This window comes from Cydia amplana, chromosome 4, assembly GCF_948474715.1.
Source record: "Cydia amplana chromosome 4, ilCydAmpl1.1, whole genome shotgun sequence".
NCBI classification, from domain to species: domain Eukaryota; kingdom Metazoa; phylum Arthropoda; class Insecta; order Lepidoptera; family Tortricidae; genus Cydia; species Cydia amplana.
In genome coordinates, this window is record NC_086072.1 from 3,702,450 (window position 1) to 3,724,369 (window position 21,920).

General features: G+C 34.2%; 1 protein-coding gene across 6 annotated transcripts in view; it reads right to left on the minus strand.

Annotated features, from left to right (window-relative positions):
• The window catches only part of LOC134663064 (neuronal acetylcholine receptor subunit alpha-7), a 184,784-nt gene that overhangs the window by 27,139 nt on the left and 135,725 nt on the right, over nucleotides 1-21,920 (minus strand). For 4 of the 6 annotated variants that reach the window (XM_063519373.1, XM_063519375.1, XM_063519371.1 and 1 more), the window contains exons 3-4: nucleotides 19,830-19,874; nucleotides 14,868-14,977 (exon numbers count right to left, since the gene is read on the minus strand). In XM_063519373.1, the coding sequence (XP_063375443.1) occupies nucleotides 14,868-14,977; nucleotides 19,830-19,874 (155 nt within the window). Of the gene's footprint in view, nucleotides 1-14,867; nucleotides 14,978-19,829; nucleotides 19,875-20,301; nucleotides 20,347-21,920 lie in introns of all 6 variants that reach the window. The other 2 variants (XM_063519376.1, XM_063519372.1) reach the window with 1 other exon arrangement.

A 21,920-nucleotide genomic window follows, 5' to 3' on the forward strand; every position in this document is an offset into this window, starting at 1 on the left:
CGGCGAAATGGTTCCAGTAAAGGATGGTACGGCAGTGTTTGCTTCGCGCTCGACTTGGCGGGGGCACTGCCGTGCCCCAAGATCATGATTTTATATTCTAAATAATATTCCTAGATTAAACATGCAGTCTGGGTGCCGTATAGGCGTTACGTATAGATAGAAGTAAATTAGACAAGAAACTACTATGTTTCTTGTCTAATTTATACCTGATTTTATGCAATAAAATCTTACAAATTTAATTTACTGCCGCATAGTCTTGGTATTGGACGATACCCGTATTTCTTTTAATGTGATCTAAATTATCAGGTACAATTCAGCTGCTATGAATAAAAAAAACCGGCCATGTGCGAGTCTGACTAGCGCAGGAAGGGTTCCGCACCATTACGCAAAAACCAACAAAAAAATAACGTTTGTTGTATGGGAGCCCCACTTAGATATTTATTATATGCTGTTTTTAGTATTTGTTGTAATAGCAACAATAGAAATTCATTATTTGTGAAAATTTCAACTGCCTAGCTATCATGGTTCATGAGATACAGCCTGGTGACAGACAGATGGACAGCGGAGTCTTAGTAATAGGGTCCCGTTTATACCCTTTGGGTACGGAACCCTAAGAAAGATGTTTTTAAAGGTAGGATAAGGAATGGCTCGATATGGTGTATTCCTATTTCTCCCCGCCGGGCACAGATGGGAATAGGCGCTTCATTTAAATCATTCCCATATGTCCCCGCCTCATGTATCGCGGCGGTCACGTTGGGCAGGAACAAATGGGGAAAATACTCATGTTTATTTTCTGTTTTCGAATTATGTTTAGTATGTGGTTTCAGTGTCCGAGTTACTACCAAGACTTATGGTGTTTTTAAAAGTTCTTCTGATATTTAAAATTTGCATTTATTATTTAGACGGAAATTAACAGATATTAATATCGTTTGACACAACGCTTGCCGCACGTGTTTAGCAAATGCTGACAAAGAATTCACCACGCCACGACTTAATCCTATTGTTATTGCCAATGAGTAATAAATGACGGTCTCAAGTGGAAACACGCCTGCAACTTTCTGCAAATCTAGTGATAAGCGTAGGACTCTTTTCTTACCTGCAGTAATTTACTATCTCATTCACTTTCCGTAGGTGTGAAAGAGATAGCACACGTATGACCTCAAGGCTGATAGGAATCATAAACAAAATACATACATACTTAATACGCAAAGAAATATACATTGAACCATCATAATTATAATTTCGCAGTTTACTTTATATGTAGCTTCATTATAAAATTATCATCAGGCCTCGGAGTTTTTTTAGCACGGTAAGACTAAGGAGAGCTATGGAGTCTTTGTTAACATTAAAATTAAGTTCATACTCATACTCATCCTCATTAATTAAGTACAAGTAAATTATGTACAGCTCTAGACCTAATAAATATCAGCGATCATCACAATAACGAAATACGTAACTATATATTCATGACATAATGTGACATCTGATTTACTCATACACATATTTAGGTAAAGAGGTTTAATCATAAGTGGCCTATCACTTAAAAAAGTACTTAAGACATGCAACCTATGATTATAAACATTGGTAATACGTATTCGACATATTAAAACGATATTCCATAGATATTAAAACTGTTTATTATTCATTAAGGTTGATATAGAGCTACAATATTTTAGAATAGTTATGCGTTACTCTTCCTTACGTCTACAAAACAGTTCGTTCACACATAATGGGCAGTATAAACGTCGTAAGTCGCATTCATGGGCATCATTTTCAAGACACCAATATCAATATCTTAACAGTAATTATAGTATGTAGGTACGTTAAGTACTTAAATAAAATATTGGAGCGATGACACTGCAATATGGGTAATATAATAATATTAACATACACATATACATATTATATTATTGGGCATCATTTTCAAGACACCAATATCCTTATCTTAACAGTAATTATAGTATGTAGGTACGTTAAGTACTTAAATAAAATATTGGAGCGATGACACTGCAATATGGGTAATATAATAATATTAACATACACATATACATATTATTACTTTTTTATAATATAACATTTAATTAAATATATGTAAACAGAATTAATTACATATAAGTAGTCTAAGTATTTATAAAACGATTCGGACGAACTTAATTAATGAGGATGAGTATGAGTATGAATTTAATTTTAATGTTAACAAAGACTCCATAGCTCTCCTTAGTCTTACCGTGCTAAAAAAACTCCGAAGCCTGATTATCATCACCGTTTCGAAGACTTCAAAAAATGTACCTATCTATCACAATAAAATCTTTTACGCTAAAAAAAAAATTCAAATCAATCCGACCATTGAAAAGAGGGGTGAAATTGAAGTGGATTATGTATTGTATATTTAAACACGTATCATCGTTGTTTCTTATTTATTAATAAAGAATACATGTTTTTGGTGCAAATCTAAATAGAAAAAGTCACACTCTTTTAATATGTCAATGTTTTAAATGTATAAAATCAATATAACTAAACGGAGAAGGTTTTAATACCGAACATTCATTTTACTATCTATCTATAGTTAACATTCTAATTGAATAAAACGTTATTTAGAATAATCCTACACCTGGAATAAATATTCCGTTTTTTATTTTTCATTTAATAAAATAAAAGTGACATGATTTATTAACTTTTATTTTATTCTAAAATAACGAGTGTAAGAATTATTCTTATTCAAATCGATTGGAATAAGAATAAAATGTATGTTCTTATTCTTCTTCTTATTCAAGTTATTTTTAGTCCAACTCTGAGACTTGAGACTTAGTATGCTTTTTACATTCCAACAAAACTTTCTTCTCCAATTCACGGGATTTTTTTAAACCCGAAAGAGTAAAAGGAATTAAGTAGTAATGTATGTAGTATAAAAATGCAAGCTATATCAATATAAGCCAGAAACCCAGAACGCCTGAATTAAAACTTGGGAACATTTAACTATATACCTAAAGGAAAATACGTCAGGTCTTCTAAATGTTTAATAGAGTAAAAAAAAATGTTTAACAATAAAATTAAATAAATAAATGCTTATGACAAAAATTAATGAACAATGGTTAGGTTATGTTTAATAAACAAATAAAATAAATAAAATAAATAAAATAAATAAAATAAATAAAATAAATAAAATAAATAAAATAAATAAACTAAATAAAATAAATAAAATAAATAAAATAAATAAAATAAATAAAGTAAATAAAGTAAATAAAGTAAATAAAGTAAATAAAGTAAATAAAGTAAATAAAGTAAATAAAGTAAATAAAGTAAATAAAGTAAATAAAGTAAATAAAGTAAATAAAGTAAATAAAGTAAATAAAGTAAATAAAGTAAATAAAGTAAATAAAGTAAATAAAGTAAATAAAGTAAATAAAGTAAATAAAGTAAATAAAGTAAATAAAGTAAATAAAGTAAATAAAGTAAATAAAGTAAATAAAGTAAATAAAGTAAATAAAGTAAATAAAGTAAATAAAGTAAATAAAGTAAATAAAGTAAATAAAATAAATAAAATAAATAAAGTAAATAAACTAAAATTAATACAATAAATACAATATATACAATAAATACAATAAATAAAATTAATAAAATTAACAAAATTAATAACAAATAAAATAAATGAAATAAGTAAAATAAACAAAATAAGTAAAATAAACAAAATAAGTAAAATAAACAAAAACATTAAAATAAGCAAAATTAAGAAAATTGTCAAAAATAACAAAATAAACTATTATAAAATATGTAGTTAATTTATTAAGTTTGTACAACGTGCTCTAGATTTCATAAGAAACAAACATTACGCGGTAGGACTCCTACTCGACATGACGAAGGCATACGATAGGGTCTCTCACAACATTTTGCTAAAGAAACTGGAGGAAATAGGCATACGAGGTAACGCTTACGGCTGGCTAAAATCGTACCTCAGCGACAGAAAACAATACGTACAAATACAGCACTTTGACGAACAAAGTAACCAACTAACTTTAGTGCAATCTAACACGAAAATAATGAACTGTTCTATCCCTCAGGGCAGCGTGATCGGATGTTTGCTTTTTATCATTTATATTAATAATCTGCCAAAATCGACTAATAATTTTAATATATTGTATGCTGACGATGTGTCCTTCCTTTTTGATTGCCAACATTTAAGCGACGCTAACAAAATTATAGAATCTTATCAAAACACGACTTCATGGCTCTCAAATCATAATTTGGAAATTAACAACCTCAAAACAAAAATTATACAATTTCATCCATACCAAAAGGAACCCCTAGACCTGTCTACAGTAACTAACACTTTAAATATAGAGGAAGTAAAGCACTTCAACCTTCTGGGTATCACTATCGATACTTCGTTTAACTGGCAAGAACATATTTCAAAGATAAAATCAAAATTATCCCAATTCATTTTTGCCTTGAATTTATTGAAATCGAATACACATTCTGAATGCGCTAAATCTGCATATTATGCTTATGCCTACTCGTGGCTGAAATATGGCATTATTCTATGGGGACACAGCTCAGAAGCGCAAAGCCTTTTCGTAAGCCAAAAGAAGTGCCTTCGAATAATTGTAAACGCTCGCAAACGAGCTGAATGTAAAGAATTATTTATTAAAGAAAATATGCTCACCCTCCCCTGTCTCTACATTCTTGAAACTGCTGTTTTTGTTAGGAAACATATTACTTTGTACGACCATGTAAAAAGTGCCCGAAGACAGGATAAACTATTGTTGCCAGCAAAACCAAATCTACAAATGTTCAGAAATAGCCCTCATTATAGATCTGTGATAATTTACAACCAATTACCAAAAAGCGTAACTAGTGAGCAAAAAACGCAATCATTTATTAACAAACTTAAGTCAATTTTAATACGAAAGGCATATTATACAATCGAGGAATTTTTATCAGATAATGAATTAGAGTAAATATTAGTTAAATATTAGTTGATTATTTTAATTTCATTTTATTATTTATTATTGTTGGGCTTTTATGATGAACTAAATATATGTATCAAATAAGTAATAATGCAATATGAATGACATTTAATTAAAATTCTGCTTATAATTATAATTAGTTTTGTAATTCTTAAGTCTAATAATGTATAATTTGTAAATAGTTAACATTAAGTAGTATTAAGACTATTGCAATGCCCTAACGGGGTACATGTACCTACTACATAATTTTGTATACCATCCTCTGTAATGAACATGATCGCAATAAAATATATGAATATGAATATGAATATGAATATTATTAACAATTTTTCTTAGTATTTGACTGACGGCACATCACTAAATACGAATGTAGCAAACCAATAAGCAACCGATAATAAAGGTTACCATAACTGAATAAAAACCGGTTAAAAACCCCTAACAAAAACCCTAACGCGATGGGGTTTTGAGATTAACTCGGTTAACGGTTAAGGTTACCGTTTCAATAAGCTTACCGTTACAATCAGGTAACAGTATGATAGAGTTACCGAATGATAAGGTAACCGAATTGATTGGGTTACCGAATGGATAGGATTAAGCGTAAAGAGGGGTTTTCCGGTCCTTGATTCCGACGCGAGCCCCACGAGAAAGCGGCCCCATGCCCCCATCGTCTCTAACGTTAACACATTCGCACTTGCGATGACAGTTATCGTGTAGCAACAATAAAATATTCACGAACGCCAGCTCATGAGTGACATAATTCATACCTTGTACATTATTATTCGTAGGCTTGGAGGATACAACTAAACGGAGTAGCCATTAACAGGCTTTCCCCTCTGTCGAAAATAGGCGGCCAACGGTCATACACAATGTATGGACTGACGTTTATCTGACATGGCTATTTTTACGTTACGCATACATTTGACGTTCCCCTCCCCCGCAAAAATCGGCAGACTGTTTTGTACAGAAAATTACAGACATGGCGTCTCCGTTTGATTATATCCTCCAAGTTCGTAGGGCATTGTGAGCGCGTTAGATGAATGCATATTCATAACTCAAGACGGCTCGGCTTCCTACATTTAATATAGCCAAATTTCAAATGAAACGCAAATTTCAGGATGCTTATTTGATATATATGCCAAATTTATATGAGAATTTATTGCAAAGCGTTGCTACCTATATTTATACCCTAGGCAGCTATCAAGCAAAATTTCTTGATTCTAGTTTTTGGACAGCTAAATATACATATGCAAGTTTTCTCTTCGTTAATATTGTCACTGCAGATAACCCAATCTATAAACTATTGCAGTTTTATAAACTATAGTTAACTGACAAAAATAAACTAATTTTAGCTTGGTACGTACCTGATTAAAGTTATGATTAAATAAATGGTTATGGCTAAAGTCCTAATTTCTATGGTGACAAAGGTGAGTTAATAAAAATATTTGACCCATATTTGTTTAACTAGCTAAAGTAATTTTCGTACTCGTGTTTCTGAATTTGTACTACAACACTTGACCTAGTCTAGTATCACTCAGAGTTTATACCAGTATTTATCAACTAACTAGTCTTTTTACAAGCACGTAGTTGAAGCGGTTTAGTTAGGAACTCGTAACTACGACAATTTGTCGTCGAGGCAAATCTCGCGCCCACTTGTAGAGCGTCCAACAAGTCCTTAACTGCTTAATCGTCGCTACATAACTATTCTAGGTTGACAACTACAATTCTAGTTGTATGTTGTATGAAATGGGCCTTCAGTCCCTTCAGCCCTTTTTAGGGTTCCGTAGCCAAATGGCAAAAAACGGAACCCTTATAGATTCGTCATGTCTGTCTGTCTGTCCGTCTGTCCGTCCGTATGTCACAGCCACTTTTCTCCGAAACTATAAGAACTATACTGTTGAAACTTGGTAAGTAGATGTATTCTGTGAACCGCATTAAGATTTTCACACAAAAATAGAAAAAAAAACAATAAATTTTTGGGGTTCCCCATACTTAGAACTGAAACTCAAAATTTTTTTTTTCATCAAACCCATACGTGTGGGGTATCTATGGCTAGGTCTTCAAAAATGATATTGAGGTTTCTAATATCATTTTTTCTAAACTGAATAGTTTGCGCGAGAGACACTTCCAAAGTGGTAAAATGTGTGTCCCCCCCCCCCCCTGTAACTTCTAAAATAACAGAATGATAAAACTAAAAAAAATATATGATGTACATTACCATGTAAACTTCCACCGAAAATTAGTTTGAACGAGATCTAGTAAGTAGTTTTTTTTTAATACGTCATAAATCGCCTAAATACGGAACCCTTCATGGGCGAGTCCGACTCGCACTTGGCCGCTTTTTTAGTTACTAATAAAAACTCGTTTTAAAAAAGTTACCGAGCAGTTAGGACTAAATGCAAAGAACTAACGAGAGAGTGATATTATTTCTAGATTTTGTTTGTATAAAACACCCTAATAACCCTAATTATCTGTCAAATATTTTATGGTTACTTTGTATCAGTAATACTATATTTGGACCATACACATTTATTTTTATTGTAATCTGAACTCGTTCGACTCTTTCCTGTCACATCGCAAATAAGAGAAACAAAAGATGATTTTTTGAAGTGTACCCTTACAGTACAGGAGGGATACATTTTTTCAGTACTTGAGGCCCAAACAAGAAATACGTAACAGTATATGTATGTAGGTACCCGCATTGGTAACTTTTGATTTTCCACATAAGTAAACTTTTTCTTAAGAATGTTAGTCCATTTTTTTAGGTTGCTCTGATTTAATTCAACGTGGCAAATGGCTACAACATCATCTAGGTATATTTAAAGTCAGTTCAAAAAAGTCATGTTTCCCAAATGCTAAACAGCGTATAATAACTACTGGCAGTATAATATTGTAACCTTGTGTCATTGTAATACAAGACGAGAGATACAAAAACTACGAAACGAAGAAAGGGATGTTTTTACCTCTTATAAAGGACACTACTTACTGTCCACATTTTTCTCAGAGAAACTAATAGAGAAAGCAATAAACTTGACCCATAAATAACCAACCTCTTTTAATTACCGCGACAAAAAGCCTTGGAACAAAAAGACGAGCAATTGGCCCCAGATTAAGTGGAGATAAGTCTCTGAGGATGCGAATTGAAAGCCGAAAGCCGAGGGAACCTCGTGAAGGGTGCTCAGCAATACCTTTCGTGTAATAGTGTACGGGGTAACCACTCCGAGGCTGGCGGGCCGCCAAGAGTCGGCTTGTATCACACCGTGTCGTGAAGCCTTTTAATGGAATGTTAAACAGATTGCAGGTTTATCACGTGTGCTGCGCTGGATTTTCTGCAAAGCTGTCTAGATTTAACTTTGATGATGTGCCAACATGTTTTAGTACCTATGTTGTGCCTAGGAAATACAATAAGTTGAAAATTGCTTGATTATTGATTAGACGACGTTTGTTTTTCTTCGCCTTTATGATGATAATCTCGAGATTTATTTAAGATTTTTACTGATTTTTCCATTACATCTGAGGATGTCCCTGGTTATTTTTATCCACAAACAGAAAACAAATAATCACGGATAGGACTAAGTCAAATCAAATAAACCTTAAAGTTCCACCCATAAAACCTACAATAAAGTATTTTGTTTAAATAGCCAAACTGCCTCTTCCAAATATGCTCAAAAATACAAAATATAAAACGAAAAGCATCAGTACTAAAGGCCTACGGCGTTATTTATAAACTTCTGTCAAATCCAACAAACCATTGATAATTATTTGTCTCTATCCGTCATTTTGAAATTTTTGTTTGTCAGAAAGAGACAAAATGTAACAGTGGATTGTAATAGGTTGCCAAGTTTTATGAATAAGGGGGCTAGAGTATAGTTAGACGGTGTGACAGCGGCGACGCTAGGCCGTCGACGGGAACACAGGCGAGACAGTAAACAACGAGTCTGTTACAATCCGTAAGTGATTTAAAAGCTTTTCATAATCAAATGCCTGGCAAGCCTGCTCGGCCGACGTTAGAGCGACGTTTAGACTTTTAGACTGTTCCCTGTCCAGAAATAGACGAACACTACCGTGGTTGTGCACGGCAACGGTATGGTAAGGTACCTTTGCCTTATGCTATATTATGACAGAATTAGATAATCTACGATCATGGTTTATGATCATAATTATGGTTAGAAGTTTTTTTTATATTTCATTCATTACGTTTTTTGATTGGTAATTGAAGTTTTTTGAAATTGAGTGTTTCATACACTAATATTATTTTCTCGAATAACTTTTCGGTGTACCAATCTGTACAAAACATAGGCATACAATGAACATGTGAACTGTACGACTTTCATTAACTTTAATTAAACAACGCAATGTTCTAGTTAGAAACAGGGCGCGGTTTTGACTATATTATGTTGCTATGGCAACTGTTTCAAGAAAATACTTGAACGCGAGCAATTTCGTAAATGGGTAAACAATTCCTGATTGTATTTGAGAGGCAGTGTTAACTTATCTAAGCAAGCGTTTAGATAAATTATGTGCTTACTCATGTTAATGAGTGCTATTTTAAATATTTATTTCGAAAAACGGGTGCTCAATCTTGTTAATGAGGATAAAATATCTACGATTGTTTGTTGATTTCAGTTATTTTCAGTCATGTCGTTGTCTAAGTACCTACTCACAACACAAGCTTTCTTGAGCTTACTCAATTACTTAGTCAATTTATGTAAAAATGTCCAATATTTATTTGTTTTATTTATTTATTTAATTAATTCAACCCTTAGAATAAAATCTTCGAGCTACCACCAAGGAATAGGTACTTAACTATTTATAAGTAATTCGATTTACTATTACTATAATTCGATTTATCTATATATCAAAATATCACTTAAATATCACTACCACAAATAACTGATTTTTAAAAGATTAAATGTTATTTTTATTTCTCTACTTTATGGAGTTGGCTCGAGGTGGCAGTTTTGCAAAGGTATCCATTTTGGATTCGCGCCAGCAACGAACAGATACTAAATCATACCCGTCGACGCATTATATTGTTTACTCCTTTCAGGACATGGAATATGGCTGCGTTCGACTAGCTAAGTGAACTAAGTAACTGTAGGTATATGTAAGTACTTTTATTTGACATTGTATTTTATTATGCTAATTTTAATTAACTTAATTGTTAATTCTTATTTTATTTTTTTATTTTTAATGTAATTATGAAAAACGACATGTAATATGAATTATTATGAATATACGAATATGAATATGAATATGAATAAACGAGTTTAGTTCTAAAATAAAAAGACAAAAATCAGTTACTGATGGCGGAGAGTAAAAATACAAAATACTTATCAACGCACGTGACCACACTACAAAAGACTGCTGAGATTGAGAGAAGTTTGTGATCGAAGAGAGAATGGAACAGCCAAAAGAACGTAAGTGGGTTAAACTGTCTGATGGGTCAAAAAGGTGTCACTGGAGAGACCATAAGGAGGCATATCGGTTGCTTAGGATTGGGATAATGGCATGCTACTTTGGAGACCAAGCTCCTTGGATACGCTAAGCCACAAAAATTTTTAGAATCTAAGCAAAGCTCTAAGGTAACTATTTTTTGTAAATTTTTTAGATATACTACATTTTTGAACGCCCTCAGTTTTCGTATAGCCTAAAAGTACATTGGGACTTGTTTTAGTTCATATAAGCCACAACAAAAAATTAGGCTGCAGTATCCATTCCTTTCAGGAGAATAAGAGATATAATTTTTCTTTATGTGTATGTAAATGTAGTGCCTCACTTCAATACCTAATAGTTATTACAAAAATCACTATGATAGTACACGTTCTGAAAGCAAGCCCAGAAGCATTGAATAACATGGCGTCTGGCGCAGCGCCAACCATCGCCACGCTGGGGGCCAATTTCGGAACAATTTACATGGCAAGACAACGTGTTTAACATAAACGGGGGTGAACGCCGCTTAAGCCCAGTGTTGCCAGGTGCAAATTGATAAAATTCGCTGCTTTGGGATATTAATATTGCGCTTTGGGATGATAATTTATGAAAAAATAAACTGCGCCCTTTTAGAACCGTGTAAAAAGTTAAATAAAACAGAAGTTGCTGAATCAGGGTCAAACCTTGAACGGAATCTTGAAAGGAAGTGTTACTTATCAGAATTGTGTTAGCTCAGTAAAGATCGATCCAGTAGAATACGTTTAATTTAGTTTGAAGATCAATGCTAAAGTTTTGCCACTTGCCACGTTGAATTTAAACATACGTATAATGTTTTTTTTTTAACTGATGAAACTTCTTGCAACATTTTCCGAATGATCAAACTATTAGACATTGCAATAGGAAAATGGATAGAAAATAGAGAGAAAAGAGGTGGATATCAAATCGAACTACTTCGCATTTATTTTTCAAGAGACCCGTATCTTCTTACATTACGAGTCAGTATGTACTTCGGTTTTAAACTATTCCTATGTTGACTACATAAAACCCAATCAATGAAAGCTCAAGATGCATAAATAATTATGAATTCTTGTTTAACAGTTAGTATTGATAAATACCTATTTAAATTAATCAATTACATCTAGTTACATCGTCGAAGCCAGAATAAAAAAGCTTAATTTAAAGACAAGCTAATGAAAACAAAACTAGGTACTCCTAATTATACGTAGCCGCCGCGCGATGTCCTAGTTTTAGTACAAAATTAAATGAATGCAATCAACTCTAAACCGTACCGCAAATCTGATTAAACCCAACTGCCATTAGAGTACTCCACGTGCGTTTTATACCACGTTACTCTAGTACTAAATAGCGTATTAAGTACGAAAATAAGGTCAGTTACGACCTTTTAAGCATACAAGGCTGAAATGTACTGTAATTTAAATATTATGCCGTCTCATTCAAATGAGCAGTTAAAACACAACTCAGCTTTAATTCGACAAAGGTTCAAAATTACGGCAATTTCAATGTGGGTATGCTATAGTATGTATATGTATGTATTGAGGGATTACTAAGAGAATTATGTTTAATCAAAACAATTAAGGCGGATAACTGTGTGTACAATTGATTGCCTAAAAACCTAATCAATTTTGTTGAAATGAATAGCTACTTTAATAGCAATATTCTAGCCACAAATAAGTTCTATTCTCTGCATTTATCTAAATGACATAATCGATCATCGGATGTCCGGACTCATCACTATACATTCCTTTCACCCTTTTTTCTGAACCTTTTATTCTCTCACTACTAACACAAAAAAGCAATCCCAGAAAAAAACCTTCAAGCTAATAATCGCTTATTGATTCAAATAACGATGCCCTTTTTCTAAATTAACTGTTTAATCGACCCGTTAGGAAAATAAGGTAATAACAGTAGAAAGTAATATCCTACCAATTAGAGTAGCCCAAGAAGAAATCCCTGGAGCACTATTCTCACGCCCCTAAAATCTAATTGGAGATGGATTTAAACTGGCTGGGTAATTGATAGAATAGGTTAACAATGAGAGCTGTACCCTTATCACGAGTCACTGACAGTGTCAACACACATACGCTAACGTCTATGTAACTTACTATGCATCTCGCTCGTCCTGACAAATTAGTGCGAGCGAGATGTATATTGTATACTGTGGCATGGGTACTGTTTTTGTCACGTTCGTCGCATAGTATTTGTCGACTATGTTTAACAATGGTCGGATCGGAACCGATGTGCTCTTTTACCTTTACCTTTCTGACTAGAGTCTGTGCGGAAAGAAAAGAGTCGTGGAATATAAGGGAACGATTACGTTCCAAATTTTATATTAAAGGAAAAAATGGAAAAAGTTACGCTCCCGGCAGGACTTGAACCCGCATCCTCCACAATCCTGCGACGCCCTGGTAGGCTTCCGTAGCTCAATTGATTAAGAGCAACACACGGATTGTGGAGGATGCGGGTTCAAGTCCTGCCGGAAGCGTAACTTTCTCCATTTTTTCCTTTAATATAAAATTTGCAATATCGCTCGCAGACGTATCTGCTAGTTGAAAAATTGATTTACGATTACGTTCTATGACTTTTCTCTTTCCACACAGACTCTACAAATTAATGTTAATACCAGTATTAATATTTTTTGTACCTGTTCTGTCTATGAAGTCAGGGGACAATAACTTAAACAACAATGCATGTTTAGAACATTAAAAATTATGGTTTTATACGGTGACCCAGACGTACCCAGAGCAAAGAATGACAAAACAAAATTAATATGATTTTAAATATAGGTATATTTACTAAAAATTTGAAAAATAATGCGGCATTTATAACAGCCTTCTGTAATTATCTTTTGTAATTATAAACTCATAATATGGCACACGTTACAATGAGCATCCCACGCAAATTTAATTAATATTTCTCACGAGAGTCAAACCGTAAAACCTTCTACAAACCGCCCCAAAAAACCCAAAATAAATCATATCGCCACATCTTTGTTAGCGGTGGTTGCCTTTTCTGGGTGTTGGCCTTCGTAAAGCCTCGATTTAGTACAATCCGGGATTCACAAAACCCTTTTTTGTATTAAACACTTAAAAAGGTACACAATTTGCTTGTAAAAAATAAATGTCTGGAAAAAGTATTTGTTTTTAACATAGACAAGTCGTAGTCTTAACGTGTGTTTTCTCTTTTGTAAATTGTTTACGTCTCGGAGTCACATGTGCGTCTATGCGTCTGCGAACATTGTCCTAATGACATTATTAATTTAGATAAAGGAAGCGCTGGTGGCCTAGCGGTAAGAGCGTGCGACTTGCAATCCGGAGGTCGCGGGTTCGAACCCCGGCTCGTACCAATGAGTTTTTCGGAACTTATATACGAAATATCATTTGATATTTACCAGTCGCTTTTCGGTGAAGGAAAACATCGTGAGGAAACCGGACTAATCCCAATACGGACCTAGTTTACCCTCTGGGTTGGAAGGTCAGATGGCAGTCGCTTTCGTAAAAACTAGTGCCCACGCCAATTACTGGGATTAGTTGCCAAGCGGACCCCAGGCTCCCATGAGCCGTGGCAAAAATGCCGGGACAACGCGAGGAAGATGAAGATGATGAAAGGATATTTCCCGAAAACTTGTTGGGGTGTCTGGCGACCTACGAGCAGGGTCATATTTTGCCCAAAGGCTGAGTTTAACAATACAGCGGGGAAATGCGGCCAGTGTCCTGGGGACTATGCCCCAGGTGACATTAGGATTCGTCTAAAATGTATGTAATACCTGTGTAAATATTGTAAATATATCATGTATTACACTATTTAAAAAAAATTAGATAGTAAGTCACTTAGTCGGTGCAAAGTTACCTTTGACTGACTGGATAAAATTAAAGGTGGGAATAATGCCTTTGTCAAGTCATATGTATGTCGTCTGTGTCATCATTCAATAAATATAGTCCGTCAACCAAATCTTGTCAGTAGCAATGTACTGCAAATTAAAGTAGGGTAACACCATGTAACACTCAAAGAGCAGAATTTCGCTAAGAAAAGCAGCAATGTACATCGAACCAAAACGTGTTTATTTTTCCGCCCTTCATACGTCAGTTCGAGTGAATTATCATAACCTCAAATTTTAGTAATGTTTACCGTCAACGAGCATGATTGTACGTTGTAGGCACCTTAGCTTTGCTTGAGGTCATGCATAATCTTGGTATTTAATGGTGATAGCAGAAATTTCTCTTGAAATAGAAACGATTCAGAATCTAAACAATAAGATGATGGCTGTCATTCACGATCCACATTCCACAGATAACACACAGATGACACGCGATTTTGGAATTATTCGAACACTGTGTTGCTAACCCGCGATTTTTCAAATTTGCCGCCTTTTACTACTGACAAGATTTGGTTGAACCAGTATAGTTGTTGCTGTATTAGTCAGTATATACTCCCTCACGGCAACCATACTCTCACCTATTATACATAAGAACGTCTGGCTTCCACAGTTTGTTGGGTGTGATGCGCAGGTCTTTCACGCCGCCGTACTCGCTATCGTTCCACCTCAGGTTGTAGTCGTTCCATTCCTGTCACACGCAAGTACTTATTAAAGTGAGAGTAAGGGATAGCGTGTTACGTCATGTTGATAACGTTTGAAAATGCAACTTGAATATCTGCGATTATATGTTGAGCTCTTTAATATGAAAACTAGTTAAAAGTAATGTCAGAACATAAAAGAGCACATATCATAAAAAGTTACTTAGATCAATCAATTATTAGATCAACTGGCCAACATTTATATCGCAAAATATGTTACTTTTAGTTTATAACAACTATGCTTTGATTTTTTGAATAAAAATAGGTATTATGAAATCGCTCGTCAGTAAATTAAACAATTTTTGAAAACCAATCTTGAAGACTCGTGCATTAAAAAAAGATAAGATAAACATATATATCTAAGGTTTAAAGCTATATGAATTTTACGAGTATAATAAAAAATATTCCTGGTACCTACTTACGGAAATCCATTTTGCTAGTAATAATCAGAAACGCGTACATATTTAGCAAACTGGAAGTTTAGTTCAAAATGATCGTTTTCGATTTTTTTCAACGAGCGTCTTAACATAACCCACTAATGACGTCATAATGTAGCTCGGGACTCGTTACGGCCTCTTTAATTAGACCCCCGGCCATTTGCCAGATTTCATTTAAATTTCTACATTTCTCGTTACATAATGAAATATTACAATGATTAGATAGTAAAAAGTATGAAAGAAATTTCATGTTATGATCTATAAAAATGCCTTTCTAAATAGAAAGTATGAGTAAAACGGACCCAAAAATATAAATCCAATCCTTTATTAAACAATACCGTGAAACGTTTAAAAACATGCAATGTTTTAGCGTTTATTTCATACAGGCAAAACGTTGTCACGAACCATAGACAAAGTAATCTTCAAAATTGTTTTCCAATTACACCCAACTGGCTGAATACAGATACCTATTACAGATACAACAACGTGTATAGTACATACAGGCGCATTGCAATATAACCTGCTTAGAGACAACAAAGCAACTGCTACCAACTTCGCAATATTACAAAAGTTGGGCAAGTTAGCTATGTCTCGGGTGTTTGCGTTATGAGGGGTCGTCATGAACTGTCAGAACTTGACAAGTGTTTTAGCGGGCTAGGGTTGACCGTGGTGGAAACGGAACCATGGAATTATTTTCTGTTCTAACGTCGCTCGAATTACAAAGGCAGTTATCAGTTATTCAGTACTGATTGATGATTTTCATGATTGTGTACGACAGTACAAGGGAAAATCCAGATTAGGGCGTTTTTTTTTGTTGTCCCCTACACTTTTTTTTTTCAAATTTGGGATTTTTTATGTTATTTCTACTCAGAATCACGAGCTCTTTCTATCCTAATAGGAGAAAAAAAGTGTCCTAAGGTTTAATATTATAAGGTAAGGTTTAATATTGTAAGGTTAAATATTATAAGTGTCCTAAGGTTTTTATTTCCGTCACGTCACCATTTTTCATAGACTTTGTATGGCGGTCGCGGAATGGAAAAATCGAAAAATGTATGGAAATTTTGGGACACATTTTTTTTGTCCTATTAGGATAGAAAGAGCTCGTGATTCTGAGTAGAAATAACATAAAAAAATCCCAAATTTGAAAAAAAAAGTGTAGGGGACAACAAAAAAAACGCCCATTAGTGTCATTTACAAAACTGCGGAGTGCGGAGGACAATTAATCTCAATAAAGCAGTAAACACGCCATATTTCAGTATAATCACGCTGCGAGTGGCGCCATTTATACAAGTTTGGTGTTAACTATAATACTCGTATTGCTGTGGTAGATTGTATCTTTGATAACTCAATTTTCTAGGTCTATCGCGAATTTATTGCCCGCAATTGAATTTATTGAATTATTTGCATCAATTTATTGTATTTTTTGTATGTTTGTTGCCCGCAACACATTTTAACCCAACTCCCAAATGCCGTGGAAATCAGAAACCTACATAATATTTTCGCAGCAAAATTAAATAATATAGTAAAATATGTTACCTATGTGTATTGGAATGTAATTATTTTTAGTTTTTAACATTGAGCGCATACTTATTTACAAGTATTTTTTTTTAATTACAACCAAAAGATTACAATGCCTTTAGAGACTAAAATGTACCTATAGGTATATCAATTTTGCAGTGTAATACGTAAAGTACCTTTATACACAATAATATGAGCTTCACGGTAACATTTGCTTTTTGTTCTTTTATAAAGTATCTGGCAAAACCTTTCAAAAATGCTAAAATAAGAGTAGAGTAACTGGAAATTCCGTAAATTTGCCACCTGTGTTCAGCCAGTTGGTACGCGTTAGAGTGAGACAGATTATTCGTTTCAGCGCGTCGACTCCCTCGCCAAGCAATTGAGACATCAAAGAGAACATTTATTTATAAGCCAATGTCGTAGGTACAGTTACCTGCAATAATATGATACACAAAGAAGGCTGTAAAAATATCTGACACGATCTTATTTGTAGAGCCATAAGAGCGTGTCATATATTTTTGCGGCCTTCGAAGAGTAACATATTATTGCAGGTGACTGTACATAGCGTGGAAATTTTGCTTGGCGAAGGACTTTTCGCTTTCAATGATATTGGGTTACAAAAACTCGTTGTGGCAACGTGACTGTGGGTAAAGTAACTAATCCTTACTTCTCTACTAATATTATAAACACAAAGTTCTGCCCGTCTGTCTCTTACCTCGCTTAAACCGCTGAACCGATTAAAATTAAATTAGATATGGAGATATTTTAAGGCGCGAGGACGGACATAGGTTAGTTTTGGTATAAACTTTGCATTTGAAACTTAACCCGATTATTTGTAAAATCACATGATCTTTAGATACATGACCTTTACATCTAAGTAAATAAAAGAGAAATAGTTTTAAATAGTCATAAAGAAAGATTGTCACAATGAGATTTTGTTGTTAATTGTTTTTGGGCACATAAGAAATTATCGATAATTGTCATAAAAACATATGATAAATATTTAAATATACAACAATAAAAGCAATACCAATACCAAATAGTTATCGCATAAAATACACCAGTATTTAATATAGTACGGAATATTACAATACCATTAGACACAACTAGCACGTATACAAAAATACAAAATACAGTGCATTTACTAAATAAGAATAATATATTAAAGAAATACGTATATGTATGTATAAGGTAGATACGTATCATACTGACCATTGTTTTGCAATAAACGATTAGTGTTATTAGTGTTCCGCACAAACTTTGTTCGCGGTACACTTATGGGATCACATCGGTCTTGCAAATCAGTTAAATGTGTTTTTTTTTTCTTTTTGTCAATAGTCAGTATAGAATAATAATTGGAATAAAAATGTCACAAAAGCAACTACACATGCATGGGAAAGTTTCAAGTCATCATGCACCAGAAAAATATTTTCGATTTGCACTTACAAATCTGAATATATTACAAAAGCAAATTTTCTTTATTTTTTGACTTAGAAAGACTGCTCCCCTATTATTAACAAGACCAAGGACTTGGGGTCACTACAGTTGGGGTAACTAAGCTGCCATTTTGGTAAATGCTAAATAATTATGTTATTTAATTCGCTTAACAAACATACCTTCAGTGCTGGAAAAAAATAAAATAAACATTGTCATTCACACATTAAGTCAACTTTAGCAGCCAGTATCAAAAGTATGTGCATTAAGCAGATTTAATTTATCTTCTTTTTAATAAAGAAATAATAAAAAACGCAAATTGTTACGTAAAAAAAAATTAAAAAAACTATTTTATATTTTATTTATTAAATTCAAATTATAATAACATAACCTTCTACCTAGACCAACGTAAACTACATTTGTACATTTTAATCAAAACTCTGCTGTCAAAAAATATAAACTTCTTTACAACATGTCGATAAAAATAATCCTGACAAAATACGAAACGAAAACGATTAAGATACTTTTAAATTATTGTTTATGGTCCCAGCGGGGTTCGCAGGCAAACGAAACTCGGGCTTCCTCATGCCTCATTATGTCTTTACCGTAACCGTAACATTCCATGGCCATGCAGATATGAAAGAACTACATCTGTAGCCGAAACAAGCGAACCCGGGATGTGCAGAGTCAATGTACAGTGGACATTCATGTCTCGACCAATAACAATGTGCATCATACAACCGTACAACAAGACACCAATATGATACTCTCAATTGACATCGGAATGCTCCCATTCAGACATTCTCCGACCCGCTTTACCACTCTCAGGACCAGCGCCGATGGCCAGTGCCACAGCCGTTTAGCAATTGTTTAGTTTTTATCGGATTTCGTCAACCATTAGTACATATTGTTAAAGCATTGCGGATTACGCGGCAGCTTGCGACTTACGAACACGCTGGTATACCAAAGTTGGCCAGTCTTGTACAACGTCTACACGATAACCACTTACTTACCTCGTTTTTGATGATAAGTATACTAGGGTACTATTATATAATAAAGAGTAGGTACATAATGAAATGTAATGTCTACTATGTCGATAAGAAAGATACACTAATGGACTAGAGTGACAGCTGGCTCGTACGCAGGATGCACGAAGGGTCAACGCTACGGGCGCAGGCGCCCTCGATCCAAGTACTCTAAACAACTCTCCATTACACTTAATCATGACAAAAAATCCAAAACTGCCGCATATTCCACAACGCTATGCAATTTTTCATTAAATAATAACAGTCAAAGAGAGAAGAAAACGCATCGGGAGAAGAGGAACAGAGCCAGAAATCGAAAGAAGTAAACATAAACAAACACGAACGAAAAGAAAGGTAAAAGAGTGAAACGAAAAGGTTAGAAATTTTATTAAATGTTAATTTAGTTTCCTCTTTTTAATCACACTTACCAATGACAGCCATATATTGGTTATAAGTAGTTGATTCTTCTCGTCCTATTGGGTTAGACGGTGTCAACAAAAACAGAAAAAGGACGCAGTCAGTATAATGATCTAAACACTGTGACTCGACACCTTCTGGACACACAATACCGGGGGTCGGCGGCGCGCGACGCGCGGGCGCGCGCGGGCCCGGGCCTCGCGCGCCGCTCACACACAATCTAATATAGATATATATTATGCGAAATGTGTACAACACGACACACCGACTCTCCATGCGACACTCGGCCGCGAAGGCGGCGCTCGACCCTCCCGCCTGCCAGAACCGTCTTCAACTGGTGCAAACACTTCAAGTGTCGTGAAGCGAGATTACATTATTGTAAGATGAGGTGCATTTAACATTACTGTGCCATGGTGAGCGACGAAGGCGCGAGCGCGGTTGCGGGAGGCGGGACGAGCGCCAGACCCGGCTCCTACCACTTACCAAGTTGAGCCAGACGTTCGTGGTCAGGATTTGATTTTTCTCATCCTTATTTTGTAAAACGAACGCGCGGCGACGCAAGAAAGGAACGAAAACACATGATGAACATCAAAACGGTAATCTGCGCAGCTGATTGATTCACCCTGAACATAATGTGCTCCTTAAATTAATCTCGTTAATGGAGGTCTATACTTATAATGTGTAATTGTATTAAAGTCGTGATCGTTAAGCCACAAACTCATTTTAATCTCCTGGCCCCGATAAATTTGCAGAGTAAGCTGTAATCCGTTTTATAGCAAGATCTCGTTAAGGGAAAGCAATTAAATACGACATCTTCGCGAACAGAGGTTTTGTGATGACTAGCGTTTTATGACCAGACTAGTAGAAAGTTGTTTTATTGACGTGACATACTTATAATTACCTATATTGATTTTGAATCAAGCTAAGAGATTTCTGCAACATCAAACTTAAAATAATATATACTGCATATTTAGAAAAGTATTGTAAGGATTACTTTTATTGATACATACTACCTACTTCTTTATTTAAATAACTTATAATTTATATGCTCATTCTCATTATTTTTAACATTTTTGTTTTGAGTATAAATATTTAAAGTTAAACCTTTCTGAAATAAAATCTTAAAACAGTATTTTACATATTTATCCATTGTATTTCAAAAGTTTCTTAATTAATGGCGTATTATAAGGTGCTTAATGTCAGGAATACGCATTCGTTTGAAATTAAACATCTTGCCCTGAAAATGATAACTCCATTTTTCCATAATGGCCGACTACGCCGAACGGCGCGAACTCGGGCTTAATTAATATAAATGCGGGTAGCTAATTCATTAAATGAGGCGTCCCTGATTCGAATCCGTTATAAAATAAGATTGCCGAAACCTCTTTCAATTTACCGTACAAAAATATGGCGCCCTCTTATATTTTGTCATTTGTTCGATTTACAACTCTTGAGACTTAGACCCAAGACTTTTGTTTATATTTATTATAAAGTATTGGTCTGATTTTGAATCAAGCTAATCCACTAGGTGGTACCAAGAATATTTCGAAATTTTAAGGCATAAGTAAATGAAAATTTCACTTCTCCCGTTTCGTGTTATGAAAATGTTGTTTTCTACTTCTCAATTGCAACAAGCACAACAAACATCTCAAGCACCTTATTTTTTGTTAAAATTTACTTCGATTTTTTTTTTGATCAAGCCAAAAAAATCCTCTAAATTGTAAAGTAAATTCACTCTTACAACTCTGAGTGAGTGCTAGCTGCTTCATTCCTCTTTTCAAACATCAGATACAACATTTTACGCAGTTCGCATTAGGCAAACATGGCAATGTAAATGCTTGAAACGGAACGGCAAATAGGCACAGCTTTCTTTCCCTGCCCCGCTTCCATTCATGTTTTGAATAGGATATTTTGATACGAAAAGCCGTATGTTGCTAGCCTTTTATCACAAAGGCCCGGTTTATAATAAAAAAGGTTCCTTTGCTATTAAAATTTTACGGCTACATTTATTTTTAATTAAGTCAAGTTTTCATTTAGGCAAAGTTCGGAAGGCGCTTTTGAGAAAAGGGAAAAATGATACACGAGTGCCTCCAGCACTTTGT